Below are 25823 nucleotides of genomic sequence, written 5' to 3'. Positions count from 1 at the left end.
TGGAGGTAAGCATCCTTGATGTCCAGGGACACCATATAGTCCCCTTCCTCCTGGTTCGCTATCACTGCTCTGAGTGACTCCATCTTGATTTGAACCTTTGTATGTAAGTGTTCAAATATTTCAGATTTAGAATAGGTCTCACCGAGCCGTCTGGCTTCAGTACCACAATATAGTGTGGAATAATACCCCTTTCCTTGTTGTAGGAGGGGTACTTTGATTATCACCTGCTGGGAATACAGCTTGTGAATTGTTTCCAATACTGCCTCCCTGTCGGAGGGAGACGTTGGTAAAGCAAACTTCAGGAACCTGCGAGGGGGAGACGTCTCGAATTTCCAATCTGTACCCCTGGGATACTACTTGTAGGATCCAGGGGTCCACTTGCGAGTGAGCCCACTGCGTGCTGAAACTCTTGAGACGACCCCCCCACCGCACCTGTTTGTACGGCCCCAGCGTCATGCTGAGGACTTGGCAGAAGCGGTGGAAGGCTTCTGTTCCTGGGAATGGGCTGCCTGCTGCAGTCTTCTTCCCTTACCTCTATCCCTGGGCAGATATGACTGGCCTTTTGCCCGCTTGCCCTTATGGGGACGAAAGGACTGAGGCTGAAAAGACGATGTCTTTTTCTGCTGAGATGTGACTTGGGGTAAAAAAGGTGGATTTTCCAGCTGTTGCCGTGGCCACCAGGTCCGATGGACCGACCCCAAATAACTCCTCCCCTTTATACGGCAATACTTCCATGTGCCGTTTGGAATCTGCATCACCTGACCACTGTCGTGTCCATAAACATCTTCTGGCAGATATGGACATCGCACTTACTCTTGATGCCAGAGTGCAAATATCCCTCTGTGCATCTCGCATATATAGAAATGCATCCTTTAAATGCTCTATAGTCAATAAAATACTGTCCCTGTCAAGGGTATCAATATTTCCAGTCAGGGAATCCGACCAAGCCACCCCAGCGCTGCCCATCCAGGCTGAGGCGATCGCTGGTCGCAGTATAACACCAGTATGTGTGTATATACTTTTTAGGATATTTTCCAGCCTCCTATCAGTTGGCTCCTTGAGGGCGGCCGTATCTGGAGACGGTAACGCCACTTGTTTTGATAAGCGTGTGAGCGCCTTATCCACCCTAAGGGGTGTTTCCCAACGCGCCATAACTTCTGGCGGGAAAGGGTATACCGCCAATAATTTTCTATCGGGGAAAACCCACGCATCATCACACACTTCATTTAATTTATCTGATTCAGGAAAAACCACATGTAGTTTTTTCACACTCCACATAATACCCTTTTTTGTGGTACTTGTAGTATCAGAATTATGTAACATCTCCTTCATTGCCCTTAACAAGTAACGTGTGGCCCTAAAGGAAAATACGTTTGTTTCTTCACCGTCGACACTGGAGTCAGTGTCCGTGTCTGTGTCGACCGACTGAGGTAAAAGGACGTTTTAACGGCCCTGACGGTGTTTGAGACGCCTGGACAGGTACTAATTGGTTTGCCGGCCGTCTCATGTCGTCAACCGACCTTGCAGCGTGTTGACATTATCACGTAATTCCTTAAATAAGCCATCCATTCCGGTGTCGACTCCCTAGAGAGTGACATCACCATTACAGGCAATTGCTCCGCCTCCTCACCAACATCGTCCTCATACATGTCGACACACACGTACCGACACACAGCACACACACAGGGAATGCTCTGATAGAGGACAGGACCCCACTAGCCCTTTGGGGAGACAGAGGGAGAGTTTGCCAGCACACACCAAAAACGCTATAATTATACAGGGACAACCTTTATATAAGTGTTTCTCCCTTATAGCATTTTAATATATATATTCATATCGCCAAATAAGTGCCCCCCCTCTCTGTTTTAACCCTGTTTCTGTAGTGCAGTGCAGGGGAGAGCCTGGGAGCCTTCCCACCAGCATTTCTGTGAGGGAAAATGGCGCTGTGTGCTGAGGAGAATAGGCCCCGCCCCCTTTTCGGCGGGCTTCTTCTCCCGTTTTTCTGAGACCTGGCAGGGGTTAAATACATCCATATAGCCCCCAGGGGCTATATGTGATGTATTTTTAGCCAGAATAAGGTACTATCATTGCTGCCCAGGGCGCACCCCCCAGCGCCCTGCACCCTCAGTGACCGCTGCTATGAAGTGTGCTGACAACAATGGCGCACAGCTGCAGTGCTGTGCGCTACCTTATGAAGACTGAAAAGTCTTCTGCCGCCGGTTTCTGGACCTCTTCACTTTTCGGCATCTGCAAGGGGGTCGGCGGCGCGGCTCCGGGACGAACCCCAGGGTGAGACCTGTGTTCCGACTCCCTCTGGAGCTAATGGTGTCCAGTAGCCTAAGAAGCCAATCCATCCTGCACGCAGGTGAGTTCACTTCTCTCCCCTAAGTCCCTCGATGCAGTGAGCCTGTTGCCAGCAGGACTCACTGAAAATAAAAAAACCTAACAAAACTTTTACTCTAAGCAGCTCTTTAGGAGAGCCACCTAGATTGCACCCTTCTCTGCCGGGCACAAAAATCTAACTGAGGCTTGGAGGAGGGTCATAGGGGGAGGAGCCAGTGCACACCACCTGATCCTAAAGCTTTTACTTTTGTGCCCTGTCTCCTGCGGAGCCGCTATTCCCCATGGTCCTGACGGAGTCCCCAGCATCCACTTAGGACGTCAGAGAAAGTAGTATTACTGTATATAGTTGTTATATACAGTGATGTATAATACTGGTGTAGTGGTAATAGTAGTATTACCACTACACCAGTATTATACATCACTGTATGTAACAACTATATACAGTAATAGTAGTATTACCACTACACCAGTATTATACTTCACTGTATGTAACAACTATATACAGTAATACTACTATTACCACTACACCAGTATTATACATCACTGTATGTAACAACTATATACAGTAATACTACTATTACCACTACACCAGTATTATACATTACTGTATATAATTGCTGGGATCCGGTCTTTAGGTCGACAGTAAGCAGATCAACACTATCTACGTCGCCAGTAAGTAGGTCGACATGGTTTCTAGGTTGACAGGGACTCTAGGTCAGACATAAGTTTTTAACTTTTTTCATTTTTAGAATGTTTTCATGCTTTACGATCCACATGGACTACAATTGCCCGAAGCCGCGAGCCATGTGAGGGGACACGGTGCACCAATTGGGGTTCCCGGTCACCGTACAGAGAAAATTACACCAAAAAAAGGTAAAAAAACTCCTGTCGACCTTTTCTCAGTGCGACCTACTTAATGTCGACCAATAGTGGTCGACCTAGACACTGTCGACCTAAGTTTTATCTACCTAACATACCACACGCATAATTGCTACAGATGTGTCGGCATACAGCAATTCCTTTTGCACCATATGGTGTTAGGCACACGGAGCTCCGCCGGGCTCGGATTCCTGGACTTTTGTTCTTTCTGAATTTAGCATCTTATATATTGAATCTGGGGCATAATCCACGTTTGCATACAAATGCGATTGCGATTTTCAAGCCTACAAAGTTCCTAATGTTAGCAAGTGAAGCTGCCGCCCTTAAAAGAAGAGACGTCCACCGGAGCCATCGCAACTCATATGCATTTGTGAGAACATTCGCGACCTATACACAAAAACGAGGAACATCAGAGGTAAGAGATGGCCTATGGAGACTGGACATAGCAGCAGCGACTCAGACGCCATGTATTTGCACGTACAAGCTTGCAGCCGTCAGCAGATACACGCTTCGAAGTCGGCCATGACACGCCTGCGTTTTCCCTACCACTCATTATTAAAGGTGGTCTTCAGTTTGCCGGCTGTTGGGATCCCGGCGCACAGTATACCGGTGCCAGAATCTCGACTCCCGGCATACCGACACCTTTTCTCCCTCTTGGGTGTCCGCGACCCCCCTGGAGGGAGAATAGGTAGCGTGGCGAGCGCAGCGAGCCCGCAAGGAGCTAATTTGAGCTCACCCAGCTGTCGGTATGCCGGCGGTCGAGACTCCGGCGCCGGTACGCTGGCCCGCCGGCATACCATACTACACCCCATTATTAACACCTCCAAACACCTCACTTCCTGTCAGTCACTTGTCCATGAGATCCTCATTGCGAGCGGCATCCCAGCGGCACATTGCAGCACAATCGCAGTCTGCTGATAATGGCTCCGCTGCATAATAATCACATGAATTAGCCCCATAGTCACTGAGAGTGTCTCAGGCACTAGGACTAGTGTACTTGTTGCAGGGGAATTTATACAAAGTCACACACACCGCATTACCACCAAGAGACACATATTGCACAAACACCCACACACACAGCACACTATAACCCAGATACATACTAGCATTAACACCCAGGTACTGTACACACATTTCATAACACTCAGACACACACATCCCACTAACACCCAGATGTGCACACCTCACAATCACCCAGGTGCACACACCACACTAACACCCAGATACACACATCCCACTAACACCCAGATGCACACATCCCACTAACACCCAGATGTGCACACCTCACAATCACCCAGGTGCACACACCACACTAACACCCAGATACACACATCCCATTAACACCCAGATGCACACATACCACTAACACCCAGATGCACACATACCACTAACACCCAGATGCACACATACCACTAACACCCAGATGTGCACACCTCACAATCACCCAGATGCACACAGCACACTAACACCTAGAAACACACGCCACACTAACACCCAGATACACTTACATTCCACTAACACCCAGGTACACATACCACACTAAAACCCAGGTACACACACCACACTAATACCCAGTTACACACACCACACTAACACCCAGATACATAAATCATGCTAATACCCAGATGTGCACACCTCACAATCACCCAGATGCACACACCACACTAACACCCAGATACACACCTCACAATCACCCAGATGCACACACCACACTAACACCTAGATACACATGCCACACTAACACCCAGATACACACACACACACACACACACACACACACACACACACACACCACACTTACACCCAAGTACACACATTCCACACTAAAACCCAGGTACACACACCACACTAACGCCCAGGTACACACACCACACTAACACCCAGATACACAAGCCATGCTAATACCCAGACACACACCACACTAACACCCAGATGCACACTCCATACTAACACTTTGATACACACACCACACTAACACCCAGATACAAACACCACACTAACACACAGATACACAAGCCATGCTAACACCCAGACACACACATCACACTAACAACCAGATACACACATCACACATAATACCTATATGCACATACCACACTAACATCCAGACACACACACCACACTAACACAAAGATGTACACAACACACTAATACCCAGATGAACACACCTCACAATCACCCAGATGCACACACCACACTAACACCCACACACCAAACGAACACCGACAAACACACATCACGCTAACACCCAGATACAGACACCACACTATCACCCAGATACACACACAGTACTTACACCTACACACCACGCTAACATCAAATACACACACTGCATTAACACCAAGAGACACACACCGCACACTAAGACCCAGATTCACACACCGCACAAGCACAAAGATACATACACAGCACTAACACACAAATATACAAACAGCAGTAACACACAGATACACAAAAGGCACTAGCACACAAAAATACACACAACACATTAACACTCAGATAAACAAAGCACACTAACTCCAATATACACACAATGTTCTAACATTCACATACATACGCCGCTCTAACACAGATACACAGACTGTACTAGCACAGATCTACACACATGCATTACTATCTAGATACTGTATATACACTACACTAACACAGATACACACTAATGCCCAGATACAAACACTGCATTAACACACAGATATACACACTGCACTATAACACCCAGATACACATACCAAACTGAAGCTCAGATACACACTGCACTAACACACAGATACACACACCACACTAGGCCCCAGATACAAACACTGCATTAACACACAGATATACACACTGCACTATAACACCCAGATACACATACCAAACTGAAGCTCAGATACACACTGCACTAACACACAGATACACTGCACTAACACACATATACACACACCTCACTAGGCTCCAGATACACACACTGCACTAACAAACAGATATACACACCACACTAGGCCCTGGACAAGCACACTGCACTAACACACAGATACACACACCACACTAGGCCCCGGATAAGCACACTGCACTAACACACAGATACACACACCACACTAGGCCCCGGATAAGAACACTGCACTAACACACAGATACATACAGCACACTAGGCCCCGGATAAGCACACTGCACTAACACACAGATACATACACCATACACACACCACACTAGGCCCCGGATAAGCATACTGCACTAACACACATATACACACACCACACTAGGCCCCGGATAAGCACACTGCACTAACACACAGATACACACACCACACTAGGCCCCCGGATAAGCACACTGTACTAACACACAGATACACACACCACACTAGGCCCCCGGATAAGCACACTGCACTAACACACAGATACACACACCACACTAGGCCCCCGGATAAGCACACTGCACTAACACACAGATATACACACCACACTAGGCCCCCGGATAAGCACACTGTACTAACACACAGATACATACACCACGCTAGGCCCCGGATAAGCACACTGTACTAACACACAGATACACACACCACACTAGGCCCCGGATAAGCACACTGTACTAACACACAGATACACACACCACACTAGGCCCCGGATAAGCACACTGTACTAACACACAGATACACACTACACACTAGGCCCCCGGATAAGCACACTGCACTAACACACAGATATACACACCACACTAGGCCCCCGGATAAGCACACTGCACTAACACACAGATACACACACCACACTAGGCCCCGGATAAGCACACTGTACTAACTCACAGATACACACACCACACTAGGCCCCGGATAAGCACACTGCACTAACACACAGATACACACATCACACTAGGCCCCCGGATAAGCACAGTGCACTAACACACAGATACACACACCACACTAGGCCCCGGATAAGCACACTGCACTAACACACAGATACACACACCACACTAGGCCCCGGATAAGCACACTGTACTAACACACAGATACACACACCACACTAGGCCCCGGATAAGCACACTGCACTAACACACAGATACATACACCACACTAGGCCCCCGGATAAGCACAGTGCACTAACACACAGATACACACACCACACTAGGCCCCGGATAAGCACACTGTACTAACACACAGATACACACACCACACTAGGCCCCCGGATAAGCACAGTGTACTAACACACAGATACACACACCACACTAGGCCCCGGATAAGCACACTGCACTAACACACAGATACACACACCACACTAGGCCCCCGGATAAGCACAGTGTACTAACACACAGATACACACACCACACTAGGCCCCGGATAAGCACACTGCACTAATTACATTTCGGGTTGCTATTGGTCTCCAAAACATATTCTAGTCATCAGTGTCCTGAAACCTTACAGTTCAAATGAAACATGATTTTAATTAGTCACAGCTGAGCTGATCGCTTGCATGTTATTGGCCACAGTGATTACAGCACATGGTGATGCCTCGTCTGTGCACTAGTCTCCCGTACCTGTGATTTGATGACAGCATATTCTTGTACAGTCGGCGGAACGCTGTGGAGGCTTACGAGATAATCGCAGGTAATGGCCGCTGTCTGTAACAACAGAAAGGAGTTTATGAATCTACAGGTGATATCGAGTAACTAGGGACTCGTCCGACAATTATCTGTAAGTGGAGTGCGCAATATTTCTTATCATCTGTCCTCATATACCACTAACATCGAGGATTACATGAAACCCGAATGTTTCCTAAATCCAGTACAAGAAAATTGTCAGAGGATCATGTAAGTGAAGACTTAGCCTATTCACAGAGATCATGTAACATCTGGGAAGACAACAGAGGGCTCCAGACTACTGTAAATCTGTATATGTCGGCTGTTCCAATGTGCCTCTCCTGCCTCCTAGTGACTTCATTAGAAATTACATATAAAATTATTATCAGCATATTTTCTGGTGAATTTTTATTTTCTTCTAGAGAACAGTCCCCTAGGACTCTGAAACACCTGTAGATGTGTGTGCTTGGCTACGAAGTGCGAGAAGCAGAAACACGCAAGATCCGTCCACAGAACAGACTCTCATGTAACTCCGCATCAGTCCCAGTGTGAGGAAATGCCTGCAAACAATCTATAAGGAAATTGTTGTACTTTAAATCATTTTCTGGAAGTTCATCGGTGGACTCTGGAACCATGAGGTATTAAAGTGGCTGTAGGAGCGTGGCCATAAGAAAGTCTCATTGAGGTCCTGGTTTCTCCACTTATGTCTCACCTCCCTCTCTCACCGGAATCCCGTCCGCAGCAGGAACACTGGCGTCGAAATCCAGACAGGACTTGGGATCCTGGCATCTAAATACCGACGGCCGGAATCCCGATCCTTCTTTCAGCGGGACTTGATCAAGTCCTGCCGCGTGGGGGGGTGGTTAGGCAACTAGCAGTGAGGGTTAGGTTTAGGCAGCGGAGAAGGGAGGGTTAGGGTTAGGCACCAAACGGGGACGGTTAGGGTTAGACACCCACTAGGAAGGATTAGGGTAGGGAAAAAATGGGGGTTGGGGGGCGTAATGGGGGGCTGTCAGGATTCTGATGGACGGAATGCCGCTGTCGGTATACCGATAGCCGGTATCCTGTCCATCGGCAAATCATACTGAACCCAAGGAAGTTAGTGGTCAATAAAGAGGGAGAAGGAGAACACAAGCCAAGAGGAAACTGTCCTTCAACAAACAACTCAAGTCAAACAAAGGACAAACCAGAACATAAACGGAGTTGCTGTCCAGGGTCCCCCAGTGTACTCTGAGAAAGGGAATTAAGGTAGTACATTAGAACCATGGGAATTATACAAAGATGCTCAGCGATTATATCCTGAAGCCGCTGTGCACAAATTATTTAGTCCAAAATGAGCATCCTTGGATGCAAAAAATGTTGACGTGAAAAACTTATATGACAAGACTCAACCGCCCAAGAGGTGCTCACCTACCTCGTGGGAGGTGCTGTCAAACTTGAAGCAATAGGTATACTAATAGATGGATTTATGTGCTCCATCCGATATATGCCTGCTGAATTACACACAGATGTGTACACACACAGACTTTGCTACTTAAACCTCACCAAAACACGGATCCTAACTACCAGATACACTATAAGCGCACTAAGACACAAAACTGAGAAAACAAATAGCACAATGAAGGAAAAAGCACACAATCCAGGCCAAAAACAGGTCCGATGCGAGTAACCCGCACCATGCATTGTTCTGCTCCATCTGTAACTGTACACCAATTCCATTGCTACTGTACAAAATAGATAGCATAAAGGTAGGAAATCCCTTTGGCCGCACCAAGAGATATAAATCTTCCGTACTATGGGCCTGACAAGTTGCATTCTAACCGTACGCATTGCCAATGTTCACTTAGTTGGTCAATGTTAAAGTTTATTAGCTTTATGGAACATTGGGGTAGATGTATGAAGCAGCGCTATGGGGTTTAGTGGTATTGCGCATGTTATGTGCTGCAGTTACCGCTTCTCCCCAAGTACTAATCTGGTGAAGTGTGTGTGCGCCCCCGTCATTATTGGCCTCCGATCTACAAGAGATTGTGCAAACAAAAAAAACACGGTGCCGCTGGGGGATTACTGGCCGGTGCATGCCCCCAATTTGTGCAAGTGTCGGCCGCCGAAAGCAGCTGGAGAGCGCACTTCGCCAAAGAAGTGAGTTAACATGTTTTCTCTTCTGCAAAACAAACAATAATATATGCACCATTATCAGGGTCCACATAGATAACGGACAATGGCCCTCATTCCGAGTTGTTCGCTCGCTAGCTGCTTTTAGCAGCAGTGCACACGCTAGGCCGCCGCCCTCTGGGAGTGTATCTTAGCAGAAGTGCGAACGAAAGGTTAGCAGTTCTGCTACTAAAAAATTTCATGCAGTTTCAGAGTGGCTCGATACTTACTCCTATCTTGCGATGACTGCAGTCTGTTTAGTTCCTGGTTTGACGTCACAAACACGCCCTGCGTTCGGCCAGCCACTCCCCCGTTTCTCCAGCCACTCCTGCGTTTTTATCTGGCACGCCTGCGTTTTTTAGCACACTCCCTGAAAACGCTCTGTTGCTGCCCAGAAACACCCACTTCCTGTCAATCAAACAACAAACACTCGAGCGACTGAAAAGCGACACTCGAGCTTGTGTACAACTACAAAGTTTTGTGTGAAAGTACTTAGCGCATGCGCGCTGCGTACCATGCGCAGAAATGCAGATTTTTAGACTGATCGCTACGCTGAGAAAATCGGCAGCGAGCGATCAACTCGGAATGAGGGCCAATATCTGCATAATAATACATTGCACCCACTGTCCTAATAACCATGCCACCAAAGCCGGACAAGGAGAATTCTAACGAAAGAATGATCCTTGGTTTACAAGCAGAGCTGGTCCTGGGCATAAGCTTTACAGGTGAATGTCTCGGCAGCAGCGCTACAGTCAGTGTTTTCTTAGGCACTGTCACAATACCAAAAAGTGCAGTGACTCTAGTGTTGCTGCTGAGAGGTCATGTCTGTGGGCAGCTCCACTACGCATCTCTCCACGTCAGTGCCAGTGAGGAGACGGACCACTGATTTGGCGCCAGCAGACCACACGACCAGTATTAGCAAAGCATGTTAATACCCCAGGGAAAATTATTTTTTATTCCACAAATGTTTCAACAATTTTCAAAGATAAGCACAGGTTTAGTGCCAAAGGGATAATTAGGCTCCTCCCCCTTCTCAGGCCCAGCACTGACTACACTATGCACACTGACAGGAATTAGGCTACTTCCCCCTTCTCAGTCCTAGCACTGACTACACTATACACTTTGACAGGAATTAGACTCCCCCCCCCCCCTCCTCATTCCCAGCACTAACTACACTACACACACTGACAAGAATTAGGCTCCTCCCCCTCCTCAGACCCAGCACACTGACAGGAATTAGGCTCCTCCCCCTCCTCAGGCCCAGCACTGACTACACTACGCACACTGACAAGAATTAGGCTCCTCCCCCTCCTCAGGCCCAGCACTGACTACACTACGCACACTGACAGGAATTAGGCTCCTCCCCCTCCTCAGGCCCAGCACTGACTACACTACGCACACTGACAGGAATTAGGCTCCTCCCCCTCCTCAGGCCCAGCACTGACTACACTACGCACACTGACAGGAATTAGGCTCCTCCCCCTCCTCAGGCCCAGCACTGACTACACTATGCACACTGACAGGAATTAGGCTACTCCCCCTCCTCAGGTCCAGCACTGACTACACTACACACACTGACAGGAATTAGGCTCCTCCCACTCCTCAGGCCCAGCACTGACTACACTACGCACACTGACAGGAATTAGGCTACTCTCCTCCTAAGGCCTAACACTGACACACACTGACAGGAAATAGGCCTCTCCCCCAGTACAAGTACTGACTACACTACTTAGGCTACAGCTGAACAATGAATGGTTACCTGTCTCTCCTGTCAGTGCCTAACTAGGGAGCTGACTGACCCCCATCACCTGATCCCTTTGTCGATACTAGAGGCTGTGCATTAAGGAATTAGGCTTTTCCCCCTCCGAAGACCCAGTATGGACTACACTATGCACAATGATAGGAATTAGGTTCCTTCTCCGGTCCAGCACCGACTATACTACATAGAAATTAGGCTACAGCTAGTGGTATATCTAGAATGGGTCAAAACGTGTGGGGGCCCTCACCGCACACCCTGCACCCATTGTGAGGAAATCAGGGTAGGGATGCCATCTCCTGGGGGCACCTCCACACACACAGCAGCTAGGAAAACAGCACACCAGTCCAGGGATTTCCTGCAAACTAGCCGTGGCTAGTTTTTCTTGTGCAGTACATAAAACAAAACATAAAAATAAATCCTAGTCCATCTGGGCGCTAACTAAACGTAATAGATTCCCTCTCTAAGGGTAGTAAGTCCTAATGATCATACAACAAACACAAGTATATGCACAGTTATTACAGTCAGGCCTAAAAACCAGAAATGGGCCTCGTGGATGGAGCCCTTCTTCTCTCTCACATCCACACCCCCAGGACCCATTACCCGGCTCTTACTAAAAGTCCAAACTCTAATCAAGTCTGTTTAGCAAAACAAGGGGTTTAAAATAAATAGGCCAGAAATATGGGACAAACATATCTCCTATTTATCACTTTACCTTTGCTTCTATCACACCATTTATTAATGCCCTCCGGAGTGCAGCGTTGGCGACAGCAGTGCTGCACAAATCACCAGGAAAATGGTGCCGTGGCCATTTTCCTTGCGATTTGTGCATGCGCAGTAGGAAAATCACTGGAAAAATGGCAGTTGCGCTATTTTCTCAGAGACCGGTGCATGCCCTGTGGACTGTGGTACAGCGCTAGGGTCTCCTAGTGACTCAAGAGCTCAAAGTCCCACTGCGCTGCTGGCTAGAGAGATGGGGACCCAAACGGAGACTGCACGCGTCTCCTTCTCTTTTAAGCCGCCCCTCGCTACAGCTGTACCTGTCTCGCCTGTCAGTGCCTAGTAAAGGACCTCACTGACTCCCATCAGCTGACCCTTTTGTCTATACTAGAGGCTGTGCATTAAAGATGGCCACTGAATGGTACACCATTGACGGTATCCATCGATGGTGTTATTGGTGAATTACATCAAGTGATACCTCAGAGGGCGGGGGGGGGGGGGGGGGACGGGACTTGGGGGTGCAGCAGAACTATGCACGGAAAGGCAACTGGAAGAGGGCACGGTGGCTAAGAGTCACATTGGGGAGGCAGAGCTATGCGTCATCACCCTTGCACTATGGAGAAAAATAAAAACAACTGTTGCACTGCCATCCGTGGAGGAGAACCATAGGATCTTCACCATCATTGGCATAATCATTGACCAATAGAGGGAAACCATCGACGGCCATCCCCACTGTGCATAATAATTATAATTTAATACGGCCGTAGGCATCAGAAGTGCCAGGCTTCTACGGGCACTTAGAAAAAACTGACTCCAGACTAGGGGATATGAGGGGCGAGCAGACACCCTTCAGTGAGAATTTCTTACAGTGCACCATGGTACCAGTGGCACCCAGTGGATGCAAGAGACGCATACAGTAGGGAAATATCCAATTGTCAGCCATAATATGGGGGGGGGGGGGGGGTTCCCATGGAGCGTCAAATTCTGCCTGGCCGCAGGGTTTTGGCTATTCAATTGCGAGAAATGTATGGTAATTTCTGTAAGATTTAATGCACCTTTTTCTCTTTCATGCACTAGGGGACACTGGAGATCTTAGACAGCTGGGTTGTGAAGCATGCAGACCGGAGGTAGAACAATGTAAAAAAATGTATGCACAGCTGGCTCCTCCCCCTTCACTCCCCCCATCCCTCCAGTTTGAAAAACTGTGCCGGAGGTAGCAGCACAGTAAAGGAGCTCCTGCTCCATAAGAAGATTTGTCATTTAAAAGTGAGCTGATCCATTCTGTCTTAAAATAAGAATTTACTTACCGATAATTCTATTTCTCGTAGTCCGTAGTGGATGCTGGGGACTCCGTCAGGACCATGGGGAATAGCGGCTCCGCAGGAGACAGGGCACAAAAGTAAAAGCTTTAGGATCAGGTGGTGTGCACTGGCTCCTCCCCCTATGACCCTCCTCCAAGCCTCAGTTAGGATACTGTGCCCGGACGAGCGTACACAATAAGGAAGGATTTTGAATCCCGGGTAAGACTCATACCAGCCACACCAATCACACTGTACAACCTGTGATCTGAACCCAGTTAACAGCATGATAACAGCGGAGCCTCTGAAAAGATGGCTCACAACAATAATAACCCGATTTTTGTAACAATAACTATGTACAAGTATTGCAGACAATCCGCACTTGGGATGGGCGCCCAGCATCCACTACGGACTACGAGAAATAGAATTATCGGTAAGTAAATTTTTATTTTCTCTGACGTCCTAAGTGGATGCTGGGGACTCCGTAAGGACCATGGGGATTATACCAAAAGCTCCCAAACGGGTGGGAGAGTGCGGATGACTCTGCAGCACCGAATGAGAGAACTCCAGGTCCTCCTCAGCCAGGGTGTGCCCGTGACCAAGTAGCAGCTCGGCAAAGTTGTAAAGCCGAGACCCCTCGGGCAGCCGCCCAAGATGAGCCCACCTTCCTTGTGGAATGGGCATTTACATATTTTGGCTGTGGCAGGCCTGCCACAGAATGTGCAAGCTGAATTGTACTACACATCCAACTAGCAATCGTCTGCTTAGAAGCAAGAGCACCCAGTTTTTTGGGTGCCTACAGGATAACAGCAAGTCAGTTTTCCTGACTCCAACCGTCCTGGAAACCTATTTTCAGGGCCCTGACAACATCTAGCAACCTGGAGTCCTCCAAGTCCCTAGTAGCCGCAGGTACCACAATAAGCTGGTGCAGGTGAAACGCTGACACCACCTTAGGGAGAAACTGGGGACGAGTCCTCAGCTCTGCCCTGTCCGAATGGACAATCAGATATAAGCTTTGTGAGACAAAGCCGCCAATTCTGACACTCGCCTGGCCGAGGCCAGGGCCAACAGCATGGTCACTTTCCATGTGAGATATTTCAAATCCACAGATTTGAGCGGTTTAAACCAATGTGATTTGAGTAATCCCAGAACTACGTTGAGATCCCACAGTGCCACTGGAGGCACAAAAAGGGGGTTGTATATGCAGTACTCCCTTGACAAACTTCTGGACTTCAGGAACTGAAGCCAATTTTTTCTGGAAGAAAATTGACAGGGCCGAAATTTGAACCTTAATGGACCCCAATTTGAGGCCCATAAACACTCCTGTTTGCAGGAAATGCAGGAATCGACCGAGTTGAAATTTCTTCGTGGGGCCTTCCTGCCCTCACACCATGCAACATATTTTCGCCACATGTGGTGATAATGTTGTGCGGTCACCTCCTTCCTGGCTTTGACCAGGGTAGGAATGACCTCTTCCGGAATGCCTTTTTCCCTTAGGATCCGGCGTTCCACCGCCATGCCGTCAAACGCAGCCGCGGTAAGTCTTGGAACAGACATGGTACTTGCTGAAGCAAGTCCCTTCTTAGCGGCAGAGGCCATGAGTCCTCTGTGAGCATTTCTTGAAGTTCCGGGTACCAAGTCCTTCTTGGCCAATCCGGAGCCACGAGTATAGTTCTTACTCCTCTACGTCTTATAATTCTCAGTACCTTGGGTATGAGAAGCAGAGGAGGGAACACATACACCGACTGGTACACCCACGGTGTTACCAGAACGTCCACAGCTATTGCCTGAGGGTCTCTTGACTTGGCGCAATACCTGTCCAGTTTTTTGTTCAGGCGGGACGCCATCATGTCCACCTTTGGTCTTTCCCAACGGTTCACAATCATGTGGAAGACTTCCCGATGAAGTCCCCACTCTCCCGGGTGGAGGTCGTGCCTGCTGAGGAAGTCTGCTTCCCAGTTGTCCACTCCCGGAATGAACACTGCTGACAGTGTTATCACATGATTTTCCGCCCAGCGAAGAATCCTTGCAGTTTCTGCCATTGCCCTCCTGCTTCTTGTGCCGCCCTGTCTGTTTACGTGGGCGACTGCCGTGATGTTGTCCCACTGGATCAATACCGGCTGACCTTGAAGCAGAGGTCTTGCTAAGCTTGGAGCATTGTAAATTGCCCTTAGCTCCAGTATATTTATGTGGAGAGAAGTCTCCAGACTATATCACACTCCCTGGAAATTTTTTCCCTGTGTGACTGCTCCCCAGCCTCTCAGGCTGGCATCCGTGGTCACCAGGACCCAGTCCTGAAAGCCGAATCTGCGGCCCTTTAATAGATGAGCACTCTGCAGCCACCGCAGAAGAAACACCCTTGTCCTTGGAGACAGGGTTATCCGCTGATGCATCTGAAGATGCGATCCGGACCATTTTCCAGCAGATCCCACTGAAAAGTTCTTGCGTGAAATCTGCCGAATGGAATCGCTTCGTAAGAAGCCACCATTTTTCCCAGGACCCTTGTGCAATGATGCACTGACACTTTTCCTGGTTTTAGGAGGTTCCTGACTAGCTCGGATAACTCCCTGGCTTTCTTCTCCGGGAGAAACACCCTTTTCTGGACTGTGTCCAGAATCATCCCTAGGAACAGCAGACGTGTCGTCGGAAACAGCTGCGATTTTGGAATATTTAGAATCCACCCGTGCTGTCGTAGAACTACTTGAGATAGTGCTACTCCGACCTCCAACTGTTCTCTGGACCTTGCCCTTATCAGGAGATCGTCCATTTTCTTTGAAGAAGAATCATCATTTCGGCCATTACCTTGGTAAAGACCCGGGGTGCCGTGGACAATCCAAACGGCAGCGTCTGAAACTGATAGTGACAGTTCTGTACCACGAACCTGAGGTACCCTTGGTGAGAAGGGCAAATTGGGACATGGGAGGTAAGCATCCCTGATGTCCAGGGACACCCTATAGTCCCCTTCTTCCTGGTTCGCTATCACTGATCTAAGTGACTCCATCTTGATTTGAACCTTTGTATGTAAGTGTTCAAATATTTCAGATTTAGAATAGGTCTCACCGAGCCGTCTGGCTTCAGTACCACAATATAGTGTGGAATAATACCCCTTTCCTTGTTGTAGGAGGGGTACTTTGATTATCACCTGCTGGGAATACAGCTTGTGAATTGTTTCCAATACTGCCTCCCTGTCGGAGGGAGACGTTGGTAAAGCAGACTTCAGGAACCTGCGAGGGGAAGACGTCTCGAATTTCCAATCTGTACCCCTGGGATACTACTTGTAGGCTCCAGGGGTCCACTTGCGAGTGAGCCCACTGCGCGCTGAAACTCTTGAGACGACCCCCCACCGCACCTGAGTCCGCTTGTACGGCCCCAGCGTCATGCTGAGGACTTGGTAGAAGCGGTGGAGGGCTTCTGTTCCTGGGAATGGGCTGCCTGCTGCAGTCTTCTTCCCTTTCCTCTATCCCTGGGCAGATATGACTGGCCTTTTGCCCGCTTGCCCTTATGGGGACGAAAGGACTGAGGCTGAAAAGACGATGTGACTTGGGGTAAAAAAAGGTGGATTTTCCAGCTGTTGCCGTGGCCACCAGGTCCGATGGACCGACCCCAAATAACTCCTCCCCTTTATACGGCAATACTTCCATGTGCCGTTTGGAATCTGCATCACCTGACCACTGTCGTGTCCATAAACATCTTCTGGCAGATATGGACATCGCACTTACTCTTGATGCCAGAGTGCAAATATCCCTCTGTGCATCTCGCATATATAGAAATGCATCCTTTAAATGCTCTATAGTCAATAAAATACTGTCCCTGTCAAGGGTATCAATATTTTCAGTCAGGGAATCCGACCAAGCCACCCCAGCGCTGCACATCCAGGTTGAGGCGATCGCTGGTCGCAGTATAACACCAGTATGTGTGTATATACTTTTTAGGATATTTTCCAGCCTCCTATCAGCTGGCTCCTTGAGGGCGGCCGTATCTGGAGACGGTAACGCCACTTGTGATAAGCGTGTGAGCGCCTTATCCACCCTAAGGGGTGTTTCCCAACGCGCCCTAACTTCTGGCGGGAAAAGGTATACCGCCAATAATTTTCTATCGGGGGAAACCCACGCATCATCACACACTTCATTTAATTTATCTGATTCAGGAAAAACTACAGGTAGTTTTTTCACACCCCACATAATACCCTTTTTTGTGGTACTTGTAGTATCAGAAATATGTAACACCTCCCTCATTGCCCTTAACCTGTAACGTGTGGCCCTAAAGGAAAATACGTTTGTTTCTTCACCGTCGACACTGGAGTCAGTGTCTGTGTCTGTGTCGACCGACTGAGGTAAATGGCCTCCGACGGTGTTTGAGACGCCTGGACAGGTACTAATTTGTTTGCCGGCCGTCTCATGTCGTCAACCGACCTTGCAGCGTGTTGACATTATCACGTAATTCCCTAAATAAGCCATCCATTCCGGTGTCGACTCCCTAGAGAGTGACATCACCATTACAGGCAATTGCTCCGTCTCCTCACCAACATCGTCCTCATACATGTCGACACACACGTACCGACACACAGCACACACACAGGGAATGCTCTGATAGAGGACAGGACCCCACTAGCCCTTTGGGGAGACAGAGGGAGAGTTTGCCAGCACACACCAAAACGCTATAATTATACAGGGACAACCTTTATATAAGTGTTTTCCCTTATAGCATCTTAATATATAATCATATCGCCAAATAAGTGCCCCCCCTCTCTGTTTTAACCCTGTTTCTGTAGTGCAGTGCAGGGGAGAGCCTGGGAGCCTTCCCACCAGCAGTTCTGTGAGGGAAAATGGCGCTGTGTGCTGAGGAGAATAGGCCCCGCCCCCTTTTCGGCGGGCTTCTTCTCCCGTTTTCCTGACAACCTGGCAGGGGTTAAATACATCCATATAGCCCCAGAGGCTATATGTGATGTATTTTTAGCCAGTATAGGTACTTTAATTGCTGCCCAGGGCGCCCCCCCCAGCGCCCTGCACCCTCAGTGACCGTTGGTGTGAAGTGTGCTGAGAGCAATGGCGCACAGCTGCAGTGCTGTGCGCTACCTCATGAAGACTGAGAAGTCTTCAGCCGCCGATTTCTGGACCTCTTCTCTCTTCAGCATCTGCAAGGGGGTCGGCGGCGCGGCTCCGGTGACCCATCCAGGCTGTACCTGTGATCGTCCCTCTGGAGCTAGTGTCCAGTAGCCTAAGAAGCCAATCCATCCTGCACGCAGGTGAGTTCACTTCTTCTCCCCTAAGTCCCTCGTTGCAGTGAGCCTGTTGCCAGCAGGACTCACTGAAAATAAAAATAAGAATTTTCTTACCGATAATTCTATTTCTCGTAGTCCGTAGTGGATGCTGGGGACTCCGTCAGGACCATGGGGATTAGCGGGCTCCGCAGGAGACAGGGCACATCTAAAAAAGCTTTTAGGTCACATGGTGTGTACTGGCTCCTCCCCCTATGACCCTCCTCCAAGCCTCAGTTAGGTACTGTGCCCGGACGAGCGTACACAATAAGGAAGGATCTTGAATCCCGGGTAAGACTCATACCAGCCACACCAATCACACCGTACAACTTGTGATCTGAACCCAGTTAACAGTATGATAACAAAATGAAGTAGCCTCTGAAAAGATGGCTCACAACAATAGTAATAACCCGATTTTTGTAACAATAACTATGTACAAGCATTGCAGACAATCCGCACTTGGGATGGGCGCCCAGCATCCACTACGGACTACGAGAAATAGAATTATCGGTAAGTAAATTCTTATTTTCTCTAACGTCCTAGTGGATGCTGGGGACTCCGTCAGGACCATGGGGATTATACCAAAGCTCCCAAACGGGCGGGAGAGTGCGGATGACTCTGCAGCACCGAATGAGAGAACTCCAGGTCCTCCTTAGCCAGAGTATCAAATTTGTAAAATTTTACAAACGTGTTCTCCCCTGACCACGTAACTGCTCGGCAAAGTTGTAATGCCGAGACTCCTCGGGCAGCCGCCCAGGATGAGCCCCCTTCCTTGTGGAATGGGCATCTACATATTTCGGCTGTGGCAGGCCTGCCACAGAATGTGCAAGCTGAATTGTACTACAAATCCAGCGTGTAATAGACTGCTTAGAAGCAGGAGCACCCAGCTTGTTGGGTGCATACAATATAAACAGCAAGTCAGACTTTCTGACTCCAGCCGTCCTAACTATATATATATATATATATATATATAGAGAAAAGCAAATGGAGCACTCACCAGTCTTTGCATAGGTGTAGATATCAATTTGAAATTTTATTTCTCCAGACAGCATAGATAGCACAGCATGACTGTTTGCTACAGTCCAATAACTTTGAAAAAAGCCCAAGCCCAAACGTTTTCGGCCATATCCAGACCGTCATCAGGGGACACAGGAAACATCAGAGAGCTGTCACTTCATATTTAGCACATCAGCAGCCTAACTGACCATGCCTCACCGGCTCCCTAAATACCCATTATTCAAAAAACGCGCCAAAATTGCGTCATTATGTGGGCGGAGTCAGCCCAGTATATTCGTAATTATACATATGAACAACCCAATATTAATATAAATGGATATTAATGCAGATCACCCATTTCATATTAGTATCAACAATCCACAACCAGAGTCTCAATATTATAAAAATACCTGAGCAAAGATCGTAATGGTTGCATAGCAACCACTACCCAGCCGCCCCATCTCTGTCAGCCGCCAATCGGGACCTAAACGGAAGTGACGTATCGGACTGGTCGCCTAGCAACCTTCCGAGCGTCACTCCACAGATGACATGATGCTGACAACCACCGGAACGGAAATGACGTCTCGGACTGGTTGCCAAGCAACCTCCCGGGCGTCACACCACGGCCAATAGATGACATTCTAAATCACTGGTTGCCGGGTGACCCTCCGAGCGGCTCACCGCATATATTGCCTATGGTTGCCACGCAACCAGGCATAGACAGGCGGAACTACAATCGCCTGCTGACAGGGAAAACCACTTTGTATAAGGACATATTTAAAACAATATGGGACAGAAATTATATATATATATAAAAGGGAATCCAAATACTAATTTTATGGATTTTTTTGGATGATCAATAGGGTTGTTCAACTAAACAAAGATGTGGGCAATAAGGAGCCAATGAGGTGTGGGTAATACTCTATCATGACAAACACCAACATACAACATGAATACATAAACATGAGTACATATGTGCATGCGTCTAAAACACATGCATATATGAACATCAATTAAAAGTGTATTTAATTAACACTTTTCAGTGCACTGGTCTAAAGGGCAAAAGCCCCTCTTCTTTATCTAAGGAAAATCCCAAGGTGATTATTCTCATTTAGTCCATTGGGAGCTAGAGTTCCCAATCTAAAAATCCATCTTGCCTCCAATTTTCTCAATATAAGGGCACGGTCTCCGCCCCTCTCGGGTTCCGGGACCCAATCAATTATACGACACCTAAGTGCTGAGCCCTGATGTCCCGCTTTTAAGAAGTGCTGTGCCACCGGTTTATCAGATGAACCAGATATAATTGCCTGGTGGATCGAGCTCCTGTGGTTTGCCATTCGTTCTCTGAAGGTGCAGGTCGTCATCCCAACGTATGCCAGGCCACATGGGCATAAAAGCATATAGACTACATGGTTTAACCTGCAGTGAAGCTTATATCTGATGTTAATCACTTTTCCAGTGTGAGGGTGTGGAAAAGAAGTGCCTGGCAGCAGCGAGCGGCACGTCACACAACCAACGCATCTGAAGCAACCTGGCCTCTGAGAGTGCAGCCATGTACTGCTTTCCTTGGCATTAAGACGTCGGGCAGGTTGCATAAGGATCTGCTTCAGGTTTCTACCACGTCTATAAGCCATCATTGGTGGATTCTCCAGAGTACCCTTAAACTTCGGGTCAGATCTAATTAATGGCCAATGCTTTTTCAAGGTTTTGGAGATAACCGGAGACATATCATCATATTGTGTCACAAATATCATCCGGCTCTGTCCCTGGTTACGTTTCTGATGTACCTTACGTTTTGCCTTAATGAGACAGCTCTCCACTGTGGTCTTTGTATATCCCCTTTCGAGGAAACGTTCTTTCATCTCTCTGATTTGAACTTCTGCGGTATCAGGGTTAGTGTTGTTCCGTAAGACCCTCATAAATTGGGAAATAGGGAGGCTTGATTTAAGAGAGGGCGGGTGTTTACTGGTCGCATGCAGGAAGGTGTTTCTATCGGTTTCTTTCCTATACAATGTAGAACCCAGTTCCATTCCATTCCGGAATATAGTCACATCCAAAAAATTGATGGAGTCATACTCACAAACCCCAGTAAAACGAACCGTGGACTCTAAATTGTTAAGTTCATTCAACATAGAATATATTTTTAGGGCCCTGACAACGTCTAGTAACTTGGAGTCCTCCAAGTCCCTAGTAGCCGCAGGCACCACAACAGGTTGTTTCAGGTGAAAACGCTGACACCCCTTTAGGAAGAAACTGGAGACGAGTCCCAGTTCTGCCCTGTTCAAATGGAAAATTTTAATATGGGCTTTTGTAAGACAAAGCCGCCCATTCTGACAATCGCCTGGCCGAGGCCAGGGCTAACACATGGTCACTTCCCATGTGAGATATTGGTCAACAGCATGGTCACTTTCCATGTGAGATATTTCAAATCCACAGATTTGAGCTGTTCAAACCAATATGATTTTAAGAAATCCCAACACTATGTTGAAACCTCACGGTGCCCCTAGAGGCACAAAAAAGCTGTATATGCAATACACCCTTTACAATCTGGACTTCAGGAACTGAAGTCAATTCTTTCTGGAAGAAAATCTACAGGGCCGAAATTTAAATGTTAATGAACCCCAATTTGAGGCCCAAAACACTCCTGTTTTCAGGAAGTGTAGAAATCGACCTAGTTGAATTTCCGTCGTGGAGCCTTCCTGGCCTCACCCACGCAACATATTTTCACCACATGTGGTGATGACGTTGTGCGGTCACCTCCTTCCTGGCTTTGACCAGGGTAGGTATGACCTCTTATGGAATGCCTTTTCCCTTCAGGATCCGGCATTCAACCGCCATGCCGTCAAACGCAGCCGCGGTAAGTCTTGGAATAGACATGGTACTTGCTGAAGCAAGTCCCTTCTTAGCTCCCCAGGCCCTTAGTCCTCTGTGAGCATTTCTTGAAGTTCCGGGTACCAAGTCCCTCTTGGCCAATCCGGAGCCACTAGTATAGTTCATACTCCTCTATGTCTTATAATTCTCAATACCTTGGTTATGAGAAACAGAGGAGGGAACACATACACTGACTGGTACACCCACGGTGTTACCAGAACATCCACAGCTATCGCCTGAAGGTCTCATGACCTGGCGGAATACCTGTCCCGTTTTTTGTTCGGGCGGGACGCCATCATGTCCACCTTTGGTCTTTGCCAACGGTCCACAATCATGTTGAAAAACTTCCCTATGAAGTTTCCACTCTCCCGGGTGGAGGTCATGCCTGCTGAGGAAGTCTGCTTCCCAGTCGTCCACTCCCGGAAAGAACACTGCTGACAGTGCTATCACATGATTTTCCGCCTAGCGAAAAATCCTTGCAGTTTTGTCACTGCCCTCCTGCTTCTTGTGCCGCCCTTTCTGTTTACGTGGGCGACTGCCGTGATGTTATCCCACTGGATCAATACCGGCTGACCTTGAAGCAGAGGTCTAGCTAAGTTTAGAACATTATAAATTTGCTCTAAGCTTATTTATGCGGAGAGAATTCTCCAGACTTAATCACACTTCCCTGGAAATTTTTTCCCTGTGTGACTGTTCCCCAGCCTCTCAGGCTGGCCTCCGTGGTCACCGGCATCCAATCCTGAATGCCGAATTTGCGGCCCTCTAGAAGATGAGCACTCTGTAATCACCACAGGAGAGACACCCTTGTCCTTGGATATAGGGTTATCCGCTGATGCATCTGAGGATGCGATCCGGACCATTTGTCCAGCAGATCCCACTGAAGAGTTCTTGCGGGAAATCTGCCGAATGGAATTGCTTCGTAATAAGCCACCATTTTTACCAGGACTCTTGTGCAATGATGCACTGACACTTTTCCTGGTTTTAGGAGGATCCCGATTAGCTCGGATAACTCCCTGGCTTTCTCCACTGGGAGAAACACGTTTTTCTGGACTGTGTCCAGAATCATCCCTAGGAACAGTAGACGTGTCGTCGGAAAAAGCTGCGATTTTGGAATATTTAGAATCCCCTCGTGCTGTCGTAGAACTACTTAAGATAGTGCTACTCCGACCTCCAACTGTTCTCTGGACCTTGCCCTTATCAGGAAAGCGTCCATGTTTCTTTTAAGAAAAATCATCATTCCGGTCATTACCTTGGTAAAGACCCGGGGCGCCGTGGACAATCCAAACGGCCGCGTCTGAACTGATAGTGACAGTTCTGTACCAGGAACCTGAAGTACCCTTGGTGAGAAGGGCAAATTTGGACCTGTAGGTAAGCGTCCCTGATATCCAGTGACACCATATCGTCCCCTACTTCCTGGTTCGCTATCACTGCTCCGAGTGACTCCATCTTGATTTGAACGCTTGTATGTAAGTGTTCAAATATTTCAGATCTCACCGAGCCGGTTGGCTTCAGTACCACAATATAGTGTGGAATACTACCCCCTTCCTTGTTGTAAGAAGGGTACTTTGATTATCACCTGCTGGGAATACAGCCTGTGAATTGTGTGAGGGGGAGACGTCTCGAATTTCCAATGTACACCTGGGATATTACATGTAGGATCCCGGAGTTCCCTTGCGAGTGTTGCTGAAACTCTTGAGATGACCCCCTACCGCACCTGAGTCCGCTTGTACGGCCCCAGCGTTATGCTGCGGACTTGGCAGAAGCCGTGAGGAGCTTCTGTTCCTGGGAATGAGCTGCTTGCTGCAGTCTTCTTCCCTTTCCTCTACCCCTGGGCAGATATGACTGGCCTTTGCCCGCCTGCCCGTATGAGGACGAAAGGACTGAGACTGAAAGACTGTGTCCTTTTCTGCCAATATGTGACTCGGGGTAACAAAAGGTGGATTTTTCAGCTGTTGCCATGGCCACCAGATCCAATGGACCGCCCCTTTATACGGCAATACTTCCATATGCCGTCTGGAATCTGCCTCACCTGACCACTGTCGTGTCTTCGTCTGGCAGATATGTACATCACATTTACTCTTGATGCCAGAATGCAAATATGCCTCTGCGCATCACGCATATATAGAAATGCATCCTTAAAATGCTCTATAGACAATAAAATCCTGTCCCTGTCAAGGGTATCAAAATTTTCAGTCAGGAAATCCGACCAAGCCCCCTCAGCGCTGCACATCCAGGCTGAGGCGATTGCTGGTCGTAGTATAACACCAGTATGTGTGTATATACTGTTATGATATTTTCCAGCTTCCTATCAGCTGGCTCCTTGAGGGTGGCCGTATCTGGAAACGGTAACGCCATGTTTTTTATAAGCGTGTGAGCGCCTTATCCACCCTAAGGTGTGTTTTCCAACTCGCCCTTACTTCTGGCGGGAAAAGGGTATACCGCCCATAACTTTCTATCGGAGGAACCCCACGTATCATCACACACTTCATTTAATTTATCTGATTCAGGCAAAACTACAAGTAGTTTATTCCCACCCTACAAAATACCCTTATTTGTGGTACTTGTGGTATCAGAAATATGTAACACCTCCTTCATTGCCCTTAACATGTAACTTGTGGCCCTAAAGGAAAAATACGTTTGTTTCTTCACCGTCGACACTGGGGTCAGTGTCCGTGTCAGTGTCTGTCGACCGACTGAGGTAAATGGGCGTTTTTACAAGCCCCTGACGGTGTCTGAGACGCCTGGACCGATACTAATTTGTCCGCCGGCTGTCTCATGTCGTCAACCGGCTTGCAGCGTGTTGACATTATCACGTAATTCCCTAAATAAGCCATCCATTCCGGTGTCGACTCCCTAGAGAGTGACATCACCATTACAGGCAATTTTCTCCGTCTCCTCACCAACATTTTCCTCATACATGTCGACACACACGTACCGACCTACTGCACACACACAGGGAATGCTCTGATAGAGGACAGGACCCACTAGCCCTTTGGGGAGACAG

General features: G+C 48.1%; 1 protein-coding gene across 4 annotated transcripts in view; it reads right to left on the bottom strand.

Annotated features, from left to right (window-relative positions):
• ADCK1 (aarF domain containing kinase 1) overlaps window positions 1-25823 on the bottom strand; it is a 133786-nt gene that overhangs the window by 75834 nt on the left and 32129 nt on the right. For all 4 annotated transcript variants that reach the window (XM_063948209.1, XM_063948212.1, XM_063948211.1 and 1 more), the window contains one exon: window positions 7729-7812. In XM_063948209.1, the coding sequence (XP_063804279.1) occupies window positions 7729-7812 (84 nt within the window). The remainder of the gene's footprint in view (window positions 1-7728; window positions 7813-25823) is intronic.

This window comes from Pseudophryne corroboree, chromosome 12, assembly GCF_028390025.1.
Source record: "Pseudophryne corroboree isolate aPseCor3 chromosome 12, aPseCor3.hap2, whole genome shotgun sequence".
In the NCBI taxonomy this organism is placed as follows: Eukaryota; Metazoa; Chordata; class Amphibia; order Anura; family Myobatrachidae; genus Pseudophryne; species Pseudophryne corroboree.
The sequence above is the reverse complement of the archived record's forward strand: the minus strand, read 5'-3'. Positions and strand labels throughout refer to the sequence as shown.